The sequence below is a fragment of the Hoplias malabaricus genome, chromosome 4 (genome assembly GCF_029633855.1).
Source record: "Hoplias malabaricus isolate fHopMal1 chromosome 4, fHopMal1.hap1, whole genome shotgun sequence".
Classification (NCBI taxonomy): Eukaryota; Metazoa; Chordata; class Actinopteri; order Characiformes; family Erythrinidae; genus Hoplias; species Hoplias malabaricus.
Window position 1 is genome coordinate 29,608,226 of NC_089803.1, and position 18,216 is coordinate 29,626,441.

The 18,216-nt window shown below is 40.0% G+C and overlaps 2 protein-coding genes across 3 annotated transcripts in view; one reads left to right on the plus strand and one right to left on the minus strand.

Moving 5' to 3' along the window:
- Window positions 1-14,124, minus strand: part of LOC136695223 (growth arrest-specific protein 2) — a 33,726-nt gene extending 19,602 nt beyond the window's left edge. The window contains exons 1-3 of one of the 2 annotated variants that reach the window (XM_066669152.1): window positions 13,880-14,124; window positions 6,032-6,199; window positions 832-956 (exon numbers count right to left, since the gene is read on the minus strand). In XM_066669152.1, the coding sequence (XP_066525249.1) occupies window positions 832-956; window positions 6,032-6,179 (273 nt within the window). In that variant the 5' untranslated portion in view covers window positions 6,180-6,199; window positions 13,880-14,124. Of the gene's footprint in view, window positions 1-831; window positions 957-6,031; window positions 6,200-8,696; window positions 8,798-13,879 lie in introns of those variants that run through there. The other variant, XM_066669153.1, reaches the window with a different exon arrangement.
- A 743-nt stretch (window positions 14,125-14,867) lies between these two features.
- Window positions 14,868-17,157, plus strand: fancf (FA complementation group F). The gene has a single exon (XM_066669288.1). The coding sequence runs from the start codon at window positions 14,899-14,901 to the stop codon at window positions 15,919-15,921; it is 1,023 nt and encodes a 340-aa protein (XP_066525385.1). The 5' UTR covers window positions 14,868-14,898; the 3' UTR covers window positions 15,922-17,157.
- Window positions 17,158-18,216: the final 1,059 nt, after the last annotated feature.

Genomic DNA, 18,216 nt, shown 5'->3' on the forward strand with positions numbered 1-18,216 from the left:
GCCTCCGAAATAGGACAGTCTAGATGCACCACTGTGACTTAATCGGCCTAAAATGCATCCTTTGAAAAATGTAGCCTCTGAACTGTGATGCACCGTATGTATTTCAGGGTCATAAGTGACAAGAAGAGGGTTCATGAGATCAACCACAGGGTAGGTGCAGTGGCTGCAGTAATGCAATCAGTATACTGGATAACAGGGATGAAACTGGAGCTGAGCCATAATGCAAAGCTCTCAGTTTACCAGTTGATTTACTTCCCCACAATCAGCTACGGTCATGAGCACTGGGTAATGACTGAAAGCACAATATCACTGATACAATTGGCTGAAAACCTTTTTCTCTAGTGGGGATTGGGTGAGGAGCTCTGAAATCCAAGAGAAGCTTGGAGTACAGACCCTTGCTCATTCGTTATTAAGAATAGCCAGAGTGGTTTGGGCATCTGGTAAAGATGCCCCCAGACACCTCCTGCTGGAGCTATACCAGGGACAGCCAACTGGACAGAGGCCCCAGGGTAGACCCAGGGCTCGCTGGAGAGATTATATCTCCCAGCTGGTCTGGGAATGCCCCAGGAGGAAATAGAGGAAGTTGTGTGGGATGTCTGGAATTCTTTGCTCACCCTGTTGCCACCTTGTTTCTTCTATAATACAATCACAATTACAGAAGAAAGGTTTGCATACAGGCTGAACTCAAGCACTGCATGGCTTCTGTGATCTGTTGTGAAACTAGACTGCTCTGGGATGGCCTTAAATGGTTGTGGAGAATGGAGTCCAAATGGGAGTTCTTTAAGCTGTATGAATGGAAATGAATGAAAATGAACAGTTGAGGGTGGTTACTTTGCCCGGTGGCGACAGTTCCCCATTGCTCTGTCTGAACTTCTCCTGCAGCGTCTCAGCTAGCTGACATAACAGGAACCCATTATCCAGCCTGTCCATGAAACTCTCTGCAGTGATCTCCACACCTGAAAGAAACAGAGGAAGAGAGTGGGATGATAAAAAACAAAATCCCATAGAGAGACCTTCTCAAATAATATGTACATGGCTTCAAAATGGTTAAAGTTCTCTTCTGCCTTCCTCAGCAATTTTTTTATCAAATGCTCACTGCTTTGCTGAGATAAAAAAGGGCCTATAGCAGTTCAAATTGTGCACTTCATGCTAAAATTTTAAGTAGTTTTAATCCATGCCTTTTTGAATGAGGCCAGCCCAGTAGAAGAGAAGTACACAGAGAGGAACATGGAAGTTACATATAACTACTATCTTCTGATTATTTCATTAAACACATCTGTTGGTCTTTAAACCATATGAAAAATAAAAGACACATACTGCAATATAAGTTTAAGGACTGATATTTGAATACTGACAAAACATCACGGTAACAAAAATACCTTTTAATTTTAATGTATAAAGAGAGCTCATAAAAAAATGTTAATACACAAAATGACATCATTTTGGAATGGGATATTGAGATTATTGGTGAAAAGGAACAACTGCTCTGTAACAAAGTGTAACTACAAGGCAGTAGATAATTGCAATTCATGGTGAGCCAAGCACCAGTAAACACATGTTACACTGGGGAGCAATGAGCACAAACAGCAATGCTGATGCTCCAGCAACAACAGCTGATTGCTTTTTGCATAGTAGCCTAGATAACACCATACACACACACACACACACACACACACACACACACACACACACACACACACACATACACACACATACTACACTGATCAACATGTGGCTGCTGCTTTTGACTGGCTTCCAGATGACCATTCTTTCTCAGTTAGATCACCCTGAAACAGGAGGTGGTGGCAGGGGGTTTGGGGTGTCTGTGGAAAGAGAATATTTTTTCATCTATTCTTTTTCTAAGAGAGGGGGGCGCATTAGCGGTAGAGGGGGTTTAGATGTTTTAATGAGTTCCAAATGTGGCACTCGAGGCCAGTGGAGGGAGAGATTGAGAGTTTGTGAAGCCCCCTCTGTTCTCCTTCCCCCTCCTCTCTTCTTCTCCATAAAGTGAAGCAAAAATAAACTCTACAACATCCCACACTGTGGCTCAAAATAGCAAGCATCTCTGGCAACAGCATCTAAATCACACAAAAAATCAACATATTTAAATCACACCAAAACACTTTGAATAACCCAAAAAGAAAACTCACAGCAAATTGCTCAACTTTCTGAAATTCCCCAGCAATGTAGATGAATGCAGCTACACTGTTGGTATTAATTACAAGTGGACATTATGGCAAATTATTATCCAAATTAATACTATGGGGCAATGCAGGTATGTGAAATATGTTGTGTACATATCTGCTGACTCAGATACACAAATATTATACAATTTAGAAATAGTGAACTACCTGAAATACCATTATAACACTACACAGAATACATTAATATGAATGGCAGAATATTTACACAGTAACCCAGTGTCACCTACATTTCTGCTATTCTGAAATCTAAACATCAGTCCATTCCTGACATATACAATGATCAGGCATAAAACTAAGTGACCTATTTGTTTCTACAGTCATTTTCCATTTTAGCTCCATTTACCATAAATGTGCAATTTTTTAGTTCTACAATTACAGGGCATAGTCCACCTGTTACTCTGCATACTTTGTTATCCCCCTTTCACCCTGTCCTTCCGGTCACATAAAGGACCACCACAGAGCAGTTTTTTATTGTGGTGGTGGATATAATCAAGCACTTCAGTGACACTCATGTGTTGCATTGGTACAAATGGATCAGACACGGCGGTACTGCTGGAGTTTGGAAACACAATGTCCACTCACTGTGAACTAAATTGGAAACACACAACTTGCTGGTGCAAAGTCAGACATAAGTTGTCTATTGCTGCACTGTTTGTGTTGGTCATTCTCTAGTTCTTCATCAGTGGTCAAAGGACTCAGACCCCATGACGGTTTAGGCTGGATATTTTTGGTTGGCAGAATATTCTTAATCCAGCAGTGGCAGTAAGTGGTTTAAAAAGTCCAGCAACAGTACTGTTTCTGATCCACTTGCACCAGCACAACATACAGCAACACTCCACCACATCTGTGTCAGTTCAGTGCTGATCATAATCTACCACCCAAATAATACCTGCCCTGCAGTGGTCCTATTGGGGCACTGTATTATAAAAAACTGTAAAATTAGACTGAAAATATAAATTATTCCAAAAAAAAAAAAAAAAAGAAACAGGAAAAAATCAAATATACAGTGATATAATTTATCACAATAACAGTGTTAACATATTTTATGTTGGCTTACATTCATAATGAAGCCCTGAATTCGCTTGACTGAAATATGTACATTTGTATGTATGTACATACTTCTACATATGTACTAGTATAAATTCAAATATAAAAAAAACTACTCCTGTCATTTACTTGCTTTTGGTAATAACTTAGTTCCTGAAACATATTTAATTATTTTTTCTTACACGTTTGAATCAAGTAAAGTCAAAGTAGATTGCTTTGTCAGGATGGGCAATAAAATGTTGTAATTTACATTTCTTTTTTTTTTTTCATTGAACAGCTGAGATATAAACAGGATATCTGGCACTTCTACACAGCTGGCTCTCTGACCTGTGGTAGCTTAGCTTCCCCAGGCATGCTCATACATAACACACATCTGAGCACAGATATCTGCCTACACATCCCATTAAAGGCTCCCACACACACCACTAATGAGTGTAAAGGTTGAAGAAGGCACTTGCAGTGCAGCTGAGATGTTTGTGTGGTCCACTGAGGCTCCAGGCTGACCAAAGCCACTTTTTCTGCTTTGTGCCTGGCTGTGCTCATACTGACCATTGCCAGACATTCCATAAACGTCCTACTCCACACACACACACGTGAGCTTGGGCCAGAATCATGACACACAACTATTCTTCTTCTGGTAATTTGCGTAATATTCCTGAATCACTGCTGGGGTTCAGTATGGTCCAAACACTGACTAAATGCTGGGAAATCTATGGAAACCAGGGTGCAAAAATACTTTAAATTACAGCAAGAATGTAGGAGGAAAAATCATTTAGAAGATCGGGAATTCTCAAGGGAAATGCCATATGCTTAAGCGATGATCACACATATCCAATATCTTAAACTGCCTTTAACGAGCGCTGCAGCAGGACATGCTGTAAGCTATGCAAATGATGGGAATTCCATTGAAAGACTTCCTCCATGACTTGCATAGCAATTTGTTTTCCTTCAGACACACTGCTTACACCGATGATGGATTGTTTATCAGCAGAAGTGACACAAATGCAGGGGAGTCTGAGGCTACAGGAATAATCCATGTTCCACAAAAAACCCACAGTATTAACATATGCCAATGGAATTAAATGGAATATGGACTGTTAATATTAATCTGCTACTCACGACTGCTGACCTTGTGATGGTTTTAAACTTTTGTGTATATTGTGTATTGCTCATAAAGGCAGAAGAACACAGAGGTACACTGAAGCCATCATTACAGAATAATGCTCCCCAAAGATTTGCACTGATTTTTGCAATGAACGACAGGCCTGAAAGCATTTTATTATTTTATTTCTTGTCTGATTTTTTTCTTAATTTCTTTTTTAATTTGGTGTTCAGCTTAAATATCTAGTGTTTTTTCTGACTACTGCTAGACATTGTTACAAAGCATATGTGTTTTAGGATGGTTCACAATGAACATGTGCCTGTACAAATACAGTAGAGATCAAAATTTATGAAAAACTTAACTTTCAAAGTAAATTTCAAAGTAACTGCTCATCCCAGTGTAAAGTAAAGTAATTAAATAATGTAAAGAGAGCAGCTGTAATTACAAAATGGTAATAAGTGCAGAAGAAAAAGAAGTTTTCAAAAATTTGAAAAATTTTTAGGAAATGTAGTGTATTTCTTTGAATGCCTCCAGTGGATCTGCACAAGCAGGGCATCAGTTTCTCACATTGCCCTGGTTTTGGCCCATTGTTTTCCAGTCTTTTACACATTTAACTCTAGCAGGTTTCTTAGCCATTACTTTGTCACCAGTTTTCTTCTCGAGATTCTCAGTCGGGTTCAGCTAAGGACTCTGGGTCTGGCAATTTCAGTGTTTCAATGTTTACAGCTTCAAAGAAATTCTTTACCGATATGCAGTTTGAAAAGAACACATTGTCCTGTATAAAAATCAGTGCCTGACTGGGAATGTACATGGAATGGAAGGAGTTTGTGATAACCATTATCATTCACCTTGCCAAGGAGTAACAGGCCCAAATCCTGTGCCAGAAAACACCCCTTAAACCATGACGCATCCTCATGCAAATTCTTCACACATTTGGATTCAGTCTTTCCACAGTACAATACCCATTACATTTCCCATCTCACTTGACTAAAATAAACAACGCTAATCACTAAAGTGAACTCTTGACCAGTCTTCTACCATTCACACAACATGCTCCTCAGCTAATGTAAGTCAAGCATATGAGACTGATAAGAGGCTTGGTCAGTGCAAAGTGGGCTTTCAATACAAAATCTTGCATTTGGCAGGACTATGTTTGCTGAAACTTGCCCCGTTTAACACAGATTTGGCGAGCAACAGTGTTGAACTGAATCAGAGTCTCTGTATCATCCTTCTTCTTGTGCATATGATTGTGCAGACAATAAGCCGTTGTTTGAATTTTCTCACTCTTGGAATGTCCAGCTTCTCTTGCAATGGCTATGACAGGGTCATCACTTTGGCCAACATCTGCACAACCTGCTGGAGCAATTTGCCCTTTCAAAAGATGATTATACATTTTTTCAAAAAAAGTTAGCACCAGGACACAGTTTAGCACCATTTAAAAATATAAATCTGGACTTCATCAATTTCTACACTGATTCACAACAATTTTACGCTTCTTTATAGAGTAAGCCATTATATTACTTTAACAAGTTCCCATTGATAGACTCTGAACACATGATTTATTAATCCCTGAGCAAAAACTACCAAACCATAGCAAGAACACAGTTTAACAATTTCTGACAAGAAAAATAAAGAGCAACAGATGACAAATCCAGAGGCCTCATTGGCCCTCACTTACCCAGCATGCTGGTGAGCCAAAGTGCCAGGTCCTCCTTCATGGGCAGCAGGCTGGCCTCATGTCTGCTGGCCAGCCACTGGCTGTACTGCTGCAGGTCAGTGAGTCCAGGGCCAGCCAGCTGCTGCTTAGGGCTTAGAGAGTGGTACATACTGCTACTTCCTTAACAACCTACAGACAGACAGAGAGTGTGCAGGGGACACAAAGGTCAGAAAAATGAAAAAGGAAATCCATAATATAAATTCTTTTCAAACAAGTGTGTAAACAGATTTATGTCAGTTATAAATAATCAGTCAGAAGTACTGACAGTTTTGTATAATCAGAGACCTAAGTTATGTTCTCACATGCTCTATGGCCATTTGTTCTGATTTGGGTTTTTACACAAACTACTTGCATACTTTGGCAAGTAGAAAAACAGTAGTTCTGCCTTTCAAACTGAAAATGAGAGGCAGCATGAAGGTCATACAGAGGTCATGACCCGAGTGTAAATTTCATTGCTCTCTAAGCACGCTTCACTGAAGGGCCTCTGTTGCACAATAGAACCATTTTTACTTTCCCATGGCTATCACTACAGCTTTATGTCCTCTGATCATCCTCTCACTCCCCTATTCTCACTTCATAAGCTTTGGCCTTCACTCCCAATTCTCTCATCACTTTCCAGGATCAGTCTCACTTTCATGTGCTTTTTCTAAAATTTATTTAATTTCAGGCCTGGCTCCAACAATGAATCCTCTGAATACAGTGCAGTGCTCTGCAAATTCAAACATCGCTCTGATTAAACAGAACTGGAGACCGCTCCTCACAAGCAGTTTCAGAGTTAGCTACAAGTTTGCTTGAGTGACCTTCAGTTTCTTTGTGTGCTCACAGCAGTCGCACAGGACAAAGAGCACTCCGAAACATGTAAGGCAGATAAATGTTTGTTCATTTTTCTGTGTATGGAATAACTGCAGGTGCACTGCTATTGTACAGCGGACTTTCACATATGCTACAATAGTGCTGGGCGATATAAGCGCAAATCAATATCACAATTAATTGTACATTTTACCACGATTACAATTAATGAACGGTTATTTTGTTTTTGTAATTTTGACCCTCACATTTCAGTGACGAGGCTTGTTCTGTAAATATGCTCCAGTATTAAATATGGGATATGTGTGTAATGTTGCTGGGAGCTTGTTCCTCTCTTGTGTTTTGTTCAGTGTCGTCTTAATTAAAGTCAAATCATAGCACGGCCAAACCACAGACACTGTATTTTTCTTTAGTACGAGCTGCTTGAGTCGCTTGAACGGCCTCGACATTTAGGTTGCCTCCATGTGGCAGATAGGGGCAGAATCACATGACTACATCTTGGTAGTGTGGTTTTAAAGGGACAGTACATGAACACACAGTGGGGACATAACAGAGTAAAAATAATTAATATAATCGTCATAGACAAAATTATGTTGATTAGAAATTCATTCATTCATTATCTGTAACCGCTTATCCAGTTGAGGGTCGTGGTGGGTCCAGAGCCTACCTGGAATCATTGGGCGCAAGGCAGGAATACACCCTGGAGGGGGCGCAAGTCCTTCACAGGGCAACACAGACACACACACACATTCACACCTACGGACACTTTCGAGTCGCCAATCCACCTACCAGCGTGTGTTTTTGGACTGTGGGAGGAAACCGGAGCATCCGGAGGAAACCCACGCGGACACGGGGAGAACACACCAACTCCTCACAAACAGTCACCCGGAGAGGGAATCCAACCCACAACCTCCAGGTCCCTGGAGCTGTGTGACTGCGACACTACCTGCTGCGCTACCATGCCGCCCTCAATTAGAAATTCTGAATGTCTATTTTGATCACATTTCGATTAATTGCCCAGTCCTATGCTACAACATAGTCCTTTCCAAGGGCAAATACGGGTTTACAAATCCCCAATAATTACAGCTCTGACATATAACCTAAAAATAATTTATTTTTTAAATTGTTATTTCTAAAACTGCTATAATAATTATTGCTTTAAACCTTTTTGTTAATATGTCCTACTGTATCACTGTATTAAGTTTATGACATACATTCTCATCCTAACCTAACAATTATTCATCATATTTCACAAATGTAGCAGCTCCTGGATATTTGATAAGACTGACTTAGCACAGATTTTACTAAAGGTCACCATGATGTATACAAACTCCAAGGCTGCCTGCAGTTTTAAATTAAAACTCTATTGTTTAGAATATGTTTGACCAGAGAAGGATGGGCCCCTCTTTGTGAGTCTTTGTTCCTTCCAAAGTTTCTTCCTCCTGCTTCGAAGGAGTTATTCCTTGCAGCTGTCAGCTTTGTCTTGCTCATCTGGGGTTATTCACTTCAATTTTGTGTTAATTCACATTTTCTGTAAAGCTGATTTATAAGACCATCAGGTTGTAGAAAGCATTATACAAATACATTTGACTTGGCCTAAGGACCATCACTGATGTAATCAGCTGTTCTTGCCCAAGCCAGGAACTGAACCTTCATCTGCTGTGTGCAGGGCAAGAGTGTTAACATACACCAGCTTCTATAGGATGGGAGTTGTCTATCTGTTTTTGACCAGCCGTTAAGGCTATTATAGTTCGAATTCTTGTGGTTATACTTTTGGATACTTTTAAAAGCTGTATATCAGTGTTTTCCATCTCTTTACTGTGTGTCTGGGCCCCCACTGTAGGTCATGTTCATTCCTTCCAATGTTCATCTGAAAGTTATGCCTTTGCTTCACACTCAGTTAGAGCTGAAGGGGAATTCTTCCTCCGCTGCCCTCTCTCACAGTCTCCTCATACACAGGGCCTCTTTCATACAGGTCATAACTGAGAGAGAGAGAGAGAGAGAGAGAGAGAGAGAGAGAGTGTTGGAGTGAGTGTGTGTGTGTGTGTCTGAGTGAGTGAGAGAGAGGGGGGGGGGTGATAGAGAAGGAGAAAGAGATGAAGTGTGTGTCTGGGTAACAGACAGACAGACAAAGAAAGAAGAAAAAAAGGTAAAGGGAGAAATAAAGAACAGATCACTATCAAATATCTCTCTCAATAAGAAACTGGACTCTGAAACTGAAGTGCTAACCACACTGGGCAATTTGGCAGGTCAGATCCACCCTGGCATTCAGGTGTGTGTCCTGAAAACACGAAGGCTGTCTCAGTGATCTCTGTTACAAGCCATTCAGGGCCTCTGCAACAATGTGATGACTGTCAAATACAGTCCTCCTACCCAGGGGCCTGCTTCACCTAGAAGACAGTGACAGCTTGAGTGGAATTCACTACTTTAACCAGCTGTCAGCAATGCTCATGTAGCTGCTCTGTTGCTGAGAATCAATCATTACACACAATATCTCCTTAAAGATGTCAGATAAAGCTGTCACTTTCCAAACTCTGGCCACTTTTAATTCAGGGTTAAAGCAAGTTCAAACAGGGATAAATCTAAAGGCAACAGGATATAGTTTAAAATCAATACTGAGAAGATGTAATAAACAACTGCATAGCTATGGGAGTGGATCTATGCCCACTCAATTGGAAACAAGACCCAACTAGTTCTCTGACTGCTAAAAAGACAACCTACTACGCTGCTACCATTATGTCAATGCTCTAATTGTAATCTGGCAGGCTAGGTGGTTAACATCAAACTCACTGCAAAAAAAAGTTCAATTTTAGTTATAAAAGTTGTCCTAGGTCCTATACAGTATCTTCAGTAAAAGTGTGGAAAAAAAAGCTTGCACACTGTACAGGGAGGGGCTAACATTACAGCAGTTCCAAATAAATATGAGACAACACACACATATCATCTCTGTCTGAACAAATATTTGTAACTTGTACTTAATTTTTTAGTATTATCTGAAAATACCAGCTTCTCTTTAGGAGTAGGAGGTTTTTTTCCTTCTCTTGAAATGCTACCATCTTGAATATACCAGATTCTTGTCCAACAGAAACAGTATAAAAGTGAGTTAGATGTCTGTGCTTTTCAACATTTGTCCTGTTTCTATAGAGACTTGTTCTGTTGTGTTCAGCAGTGTGAGGTATCCTGCAGTAATCTGTCATTACTGTGCACAATGTTTCATCTGAGACTGTTCTGCTCTCATGGAAATCCCAAGCACTAGATAATGAAGTAAATGGTAAACAAGTGGCAGAACAGTGTGCTGTTTTTTTTTTTATTTGAGACACGGGACTGATCTCTGTATTTCCTAATGTACGGAATAGACACATAGACAATCACCTCCTTGATCTTAACAATTACACTTATCAGCTTACTAATACTATATACAAAATGATATATCTTACTTTCAGATGCTTAATTTATGATCATGACTGCACCTTCTGCATCCTTGTTTGCTCAAACAGTTGACAATTTAAACTTAAGATGGTTATCAAAGCAGGATGTCTCAGGGTAGGACTGTCATTGCTTTAAGCAAACAGAATAAAGTCAGCCTGTCAAGCACATAAAATCTAATAAGCATTACCAGTATTATATAAATGTATATCCTGCATCTTGCCCACTTAAATATTTTGATACCTACCTGTCAGGGGCTACAAAATGATGCCAAATGTGGTTCATCCAGAGCTAGGCAAATGTGAGAATAATTTATCTGCATAATTGATCAGTTTCAGGTCATCAGCTATCTCCAACTTTCTTTACACAGTTTGAAAGTTAAAATTTCTTAAAAAAGAAAATTCTTTAAAAAAAAGTGTGAATCAACAGATATTGACCAAATAATTATTTTTTTCTAATGTAACATTTATTATAAGCTTAGAAAAAATCCTTCTCCTTTAAAGTTACTGTGTTGGATGTAAAAAAATTGTTCTGAAAGTGGTATTATCTAAACCAAGTTAAAAAAAAAAAAATTAAGTGTGTATGTATACCCAAACAATCCTCAGCAGATCTACCTCTGTAAACCTACCTGTATGTGTAACTCCTATGAGAATTCAAAGACACAATTGCACTATCACCACTATCACTATCACCAATCAGAAACTAAACAAAACTGCAGTTTCAGGTCTGTACTATGTGCACAAAATACCCTCAGACACAGATGTACAGACAAATCAAGCCATAAGGAAGGTCTAAATGCTGCAGAGAGCAGCTGACCTTTAGCTGAGGACAAAGGTCAGTGTGTGTAATGAGGTCCAGGATAAAGGATTTATAGTTGTAAACAAAAGCAAACAGATTGTGCCACTGAACAACAATCAGCACAAACTTATAGCGTACACACAGTGAATTTAAAAAATGCAAATTGATATTCTAATCATACTTTTAGTTGTTTAAAAAGTTCTCATATATTAGTGTTAGGCTTTAACAGTGTTTTTGGTAGCCTTTGCTTTAACTTCAGCCTCTAGCGCCGACCTTGACAAACTCAGCCAGAGGAAACTGTAAGAGTATGCTCTCCTGTTCAACAGAAGACTGTTTCAGATACAGGAGCTGAATGCTGTGTCATTCCAATAGGAACAAAACCACACTGTGTTCTCCTGCTGTCCTCATTGGACCTTTACATTTCACTCGAGACAAGACTGTACCTTTGCTTTTCTTCATTAAAATAATATTTAAATCCTTTGGATTTGACCCATATTAATACCTACTAAACAATTTTACTGTGGCCCCAAAAATACTTGTACACGATGTCTTTTAGGGTATTTCATAAAATGTTTATTCAAGTGATATTTCTGTCAAAGTAAAATAATTTTAGCACAACAACAAACTGATGGAACGCACTTTGTTTGGAAAAAACTCAGACAGGAATTCCAAACCCACTGAACCAAAGCTACTGTAAAAAACAAAGGAAATATCAGTGTCTGGAACGGTTTTTCATACAGTGGTGTTAAACATATGCAAAGGCTAAATAGATAGTCTGAAACAATGAATTCCTCAGAGAACTGCCTCTGAAAGGTCTTGGTTCTCTAAAACAAAATTATCACTTGGTTGGACATTGTTTTCCCTAAGCACTTGTGCTCTCAGAAACTAATGGTAGCAGACTGTCAGTGGGGTGGTACCCTCACATAACTGGGGCAATGCCCTCAGAGCTACATATTCTGTATCTTTATATAGGGAATGAAAGCATGCCATATTCTACTGCAGTTATATTTTTTAACATATAATGATTTGCATAATGACACATTGTTGGAGTACAGGCTTATATATTTTACCTTTTTACAATTATGTCATTAAAATGTACAAATATTTCCCCCCCCATTGAAAAGTGAATGTAGGATAGCTTTAAGATAAACAAATGGACCTCGTCATAAATGTGGTATGCTTCAATGCTTGCATAATAAACACATGAATACGATTTCATATGCTCTGTAAATTGGAGATGCAAATTCTGTGATGGCATTTGCATCTGTTACAGCATCATGTCCCATCTGATGCTGCACATACCTCTACATTTAAGATACTGAATATATATTTTTAATCTTTTATTGGTGTTTAGAGCCCTGTGATGTCTGCAATCTGTTATTTCACTGCTTTTGGGCTAGCAAATTATTCAGAAAATACACACACACACACACACACACACATACACTGGGTAAAATAGTGGAAAAGCACTCTATTCAAGACAATTGTGTTTCTTTGTTTACTGTTTTCATATCAATTACAGCATCTACTAGTGTCAACACGGAGCTAACTGAAGAGTTCAGAGTTCAGCATTTGCTCACACAAACATCAGCTAATATTTTCTCTGAGTTTAGCAGGCTGGAATAAATCACATTTACTTGGGTTACTGTTTTTATTGTCTTTATTAAAAGTGTAATAACTGCTCAATATGTCACTGCTGACATGAAAGGAAGTAATTGAATTAAAAAGAAAAATTAAACTGTTTTTGAGACAACATGTGTTCAACGCATTGTGACTGTTTGGTTTTTATAACTACTTTATTACTTAAAAGCTACTGCTGTTCTCATATTCTCCTCATAGCGGCATCTATTTTTGTCGGTTTAACAGAGAAGCCACAAGTGTGGCATGGTGTATTACACAGAAGCTGTTAAAATTCCCAAAATGGTTAACTCCCTCTCAACACTCACTGCAAAAACTGTTTTGACCACCCAGTCTGAAGATGTGTTAAACTGCTCAGAGAATTAGAAAAGTTGTTTCAACTAATTGACTAATTGCAGAATATAATTAAAGGTGCAGAAGACCATTTCAGGCACAGTACCTGTCTGTTATTATAGTTCAACTACTTAGCCACCAAAGGCTGTGCATCCCTAATTCTGACTAATGCACTAGTGCATTGGTCAAAGGGACCTCCAGCAGCCTAGCAGGAGAACCACAACAGCAATGACGGCAAATGTGCAGTTTTTCAAACTTGTGTTGATTCTGTCACTAAAATAACCACTTTTAATCATATACTTTATATTGTAGAGTTTATTTGTAACAGTAATAAATAAATAAATAAATAAATAAATAAATAAATAAATAAATAAATAAAATCATCTATTGCACCTTTAAATATCAGATGCACATCTTTGAATGTTGATCAGAAAGGTTTCTGAAAAAGACTAAGACAGTGTAATACACATAAATATTTACATTTAATTGTCTATACGTTTAATTATTAATTAGAGCTGCCTCAACAATTAGACTTGCTGAATAAACTTAAATAAATATTTACTGAAAATTGAGGAAAAAAAACAGCTAATCATAAATGACGACCACTGATACATTAACAAACTTGTCCAGAGTCTGAAGAAAACCACAGATTTCACAGCTTTCACAGCATTTGCACTCAACCGCGAAATATTAAACGTCTAAATATTAGGTTCGTAGCAAACATAGGGTTAAAAATCATTCACTTGTGTCGTATATACGATATAATACAGCAGAGGTTTTGGACACTCCGCTTTTCTCGTAACTCACCTACGAATAGTCCGGCTCTTTGGGAAACCTGTGCACTGTTCTTTGCGGTTCTCTATGTTCATGCTTTTCTTTCCAGGTCTCCCCCGTTAGCGGTGAGCCGTGGGGGTCCCACTGGCATGGCACAGCAGCTGGGAGGCTCTCTTCTACACAGCGGCTCTGACAGAACTGATATGAAGAATGAACTAAAGCTGAAGAAGTGATGTGCTGCTCCTGTAGAGGAGTCTCCCGCTCATTCCTCCACTCCCCCTGCCTCCTCCAGAGAGGCACAGAACACCGCACATACAGAGCGACAACTTGACGTGAGAGAGAGAGAGAGAGAGAGAGAGAGAGAGAGAGAGAGAGAGAGAGAGAGAGAGAGAGCTTTAACAATGTTTTAATAACATATTAACAATGCTTTAATAACATTTTCACCAACGTGAGTGTGCATGTCTGTTGAAAACATGTAGGTCCTCTAACTTTACATATGATGCCAGTGACCGTTTTATGAGCAATTTCTGAAAGTGGTCCGAGTAATTTTTCCGCCGAACATGTGTTTTCTGATGCTTTTATTTTGACATCTCCCACAGTCGTGGCTCCTAGACTGAATCTTAGTGGCTCCCTACTCCCTACACAGTGCATTTAAGTGAGTTTGTCTTTTTACACAGACACTGTCCTGTGTGTCATGTAGAGGGATATGTGTCTTAATCCCAGTGGGCTCTTTGTTAAGTACGGTGTTTGTGCAAGAACCAGTGGAAAACGCTACTAAGTGCACTATGTAGGGAGTGTGAAGTAATCTGAGACGCTCCCCAAGAGGCGGGAATGGGTTTGTTTACCTGCTGCTCGTGGACCGGTTTCTTATTACTTCGGCTAAAGCGCTTACTGGATTAGTTTTCACTGTTTCTACAGTTTTTAAAAGTAGTTTGAGGATTTAGAAGCGCTTTCTGGGACTGTAGTTTGTACGAAGGTCACCTCGGTTGACCAATGCTCGGGACTATGAATTAGTCTGAGAGAAAGAGAGACTGTCGAAGTTCTGGCGCCGAATGGAGGCCGTGGTGAAGAACTTAAGCAGCACGTTGGAGCTACTGGCCGTTTCTCAGACGGAATTTATCAGGGAGTGGGACCCTCAAACGATGGACAGGGCGTTTCAGTGGGCCAAGTACTGTGAAAATGTCTACTCTCGCTTCCACGCCAACCCCTCCGTCCGCGCGGTGCTGGAGGAGGCTGTCCGCCTCACCTCCCAGCGGCTCTCCGAGTCTTTACCAGGATACCGCCCGGTCAGTCTGACCGACGTGGCCCAGTGTCGGCACAGGTTGTTCATCAGTCTGTTAACAAACCCCGCCGCTCCCTACTCCGTCATTGAATCCCTTTTCAGGCTGTTTGAGGACAGTGGAGACACAACACAAGGCAGTGAAACACACTTAAACCTTCCTGGTCTAATTGGGTGCAAATCAGCTTGTAAACTCTTGGGCTCTTCCCCCTCATTGTACCCAAAGGAAACCTGTGGCCTGGCCATTGGCACGCAGGCTCAAGGCCTGATGCTTTTACAGCGGATCAACGCCCTACAGGGACGTCCAGGCAATGAAACTTACACCAGGACAATGCTAGACCGTGTCCTTCAGGACAGTGGAGGATTGGAGTCTGTTTCAGAAGTTGTCGCAGCCTCTCTTCTGACAGAAGACAGCACTTGTGAAAACACTACAGCCCAGGACATGCTCTTAGACTGGCTGCAAGGGCATCACGACCTGCTCCACATCATGTGTCACTCTTTACCTGTCCAACTGTGCACCAAACTCTCCCAGCTGTGGCCAAAGTTTAGGCTTTTTTACTGGAATGTTTTGAAGAAGTGGGCATCCTCTTTGGAGTATGATGTGAATGGTGGCATGTGGGTGCCACAGTGTGAGAGTGCTGTAACATTTAAGGCACTCGTGAATCATTTAAAAGCCTTGTGGGACTCTCCATTAAAAGAGGAGACGAAGAAAGAGCTAGTGGTGCTCAAACAGGCGGATGGTGATTTTGATGTCCGAGGGCTGAGTGTGTGGACAGACCTGCTCCTTCAGCTTTAATTAATGGGGTCAGCTCAGTTTTTTTGCGTTGCTACAGTGCGAAGCTCAGGTCAAATTGCTGGAGTAATGATTTTCCTCTGTCTTGAGAGAACAACATGTGAAAGGGTGTGTTAATGCTTTAAAAACATCAAATGACAGAATATACTAGTGTCTGAAACCAAATTTCAGGTACTCTTAGTTTCACAGGGTTATTTATACATCAGGTTTATTCATTATATTTCTAATGTACCATTGTGCCTGTAGCTTCACTCCTCTGTTAGTAGTTTGAAGCAGTTGGCTTGAAATTTGTTCCACATTGAGGGGTTTTGCTTTCAACAGACAGGGGGAGACATTGTCTTTTAACTACACACACACCCTGACAGACTCCAGCACTGCTTTAATGCCACTGTAGCTCCGAGAACACCACCTCATACTGGGTAATAAACATGCATAATTAATAAACATAATTTTGTTCACATGATCCTTGCTCGTTTTCCCACAGTGATGGTGAAAGCATTGTTGATTCTCTCAATTCTCAAATATATCAAATCAAATTTAAAATGCTTAGAAACAAAGGACTCCTACCACATCTGTGAATCCAACACTTGCCATATTTCTTAATGAAGATGTACATTCATCCATTACAAAGGAATTAAGCAGAGGAAAATTGAAATTGGGGGGTGGCATGACAGATGGGGGCATCACTCATCACCTTGGCAACGGTTGGCATTAGACCTCAGAACCCATCTTAAATGGGAAGTAAAGACTGAATGGTGAATGTGTGTGTGTGAGCGTGTCTCTCAAATTGGTCCTCTGGGGATACTCTGGCGCGTGCATTGTCGGCTAGATTTCATCTGCTCCTCAGATTAGGACAGGAGAGGGAGTGAGGCCTTACATGGGGTCGTTCCTTATTTAATGATTAATGAGGTCAGTTGAGCCTGACAACAACCGCAGTTAGACCGGAGCTTTAATAACACGAAGAACATGAAATCTCACACAAGTGAAGCATGTTATCAGCTTCAGTGAGTAATAAGGTTTCAAATTAAATAATAAAATGTCAAGTGGGTGTTTCTACACCCTCGTCAGAGATGTTTACTCTGTAAAACATTGGATTATCTCAGCTCAAGTCTTGTATTGCTGTTCCATGCAGTGACAGCGAGAGAGTGATTAAGCTCATTAGACTTTATTAGGGAGCACCCCATGAATCTGAGTGGCAGTGATGCCAAAAAAACACCACACTAATACTCTGGACACATGTTAGCTGTCAGACAGATTGGTCCATTTGGCTTCATTGCTATAGACGATATTGGACATTTAAGGTTCTACTAAAACATTAGATAGTGATATTTTTCTTCTTGTTGTGTTATAATGTATTCTGTTCATAAAATCTCAGCTCTCCAGTTTTTGCTGTATCTCTAACACTCCAGCAGATGAGAAGCTTTTTTTTCCCTCCTTTTTCTTGTCCTTGTCTCCTTGGAAACCATGGAAACGTGTTTTCTCAGCTCAGATATGTAGGGAGACAGCAGCAGCAGGCCAATGCAAACAACAATTTAGCATGCATACACTAGGAAAATACTGATGAAAGGCTGTCCTTGGAGGACCTCAGGCCACATGCCTGGGCACAATTGTTTTTGTTAGTCATCTATCATGACTAACAAAAGCAGTCGATGTAAATATTTATGCGTATGAGTGTAAATCTTCTCTCCACTTTTCCAGTTTGACTGCATGAGGGTCTTTTCTGTAGATTTGTGATTTATCACTTATCACAATTACATCTTTCTTCTTTTCTAGCCTTCAATCTAAAGCACTATGACCTAGGGTTTCTCGCATCTTCCAGTATTCTGACAGCTGGTTTGGTCTGAGCTTGGCTTCTGTTCTGCATTTCCTTATGGCTATTCCTTCTTTACCTTCCTCAGCTCTGTTCAAGATCAGCTTTTCCAAATTCTATTTCACTCCCCTGGGCTGTGACACGCTGATCAATGGTATTTCCCTGAGGGCTTTCCTACTACTCATAAATATGTATAGAATTATTCAAATATCATTTTAATCACATGAACCTCACGCAGTAATATAAGTCATTGTTTTTGAACACATGATGTAACGCCTTTAAACAGACATGTGCCTTAATGCACTGTAAAGGCAGAAATCCCCTCACACGGACACTATGTGAATGGCTGGGAACCATAATTTTCTGTAATGAAATCCCATCGCACTGCATCACACAGCCTTCATTATAATTCAGAGCCTTTCACTGAATCGTAATGCTTGGCAGTGTCTCTATAAAGAAAGAGGTGGGGAAACACCAACAAGGGCATG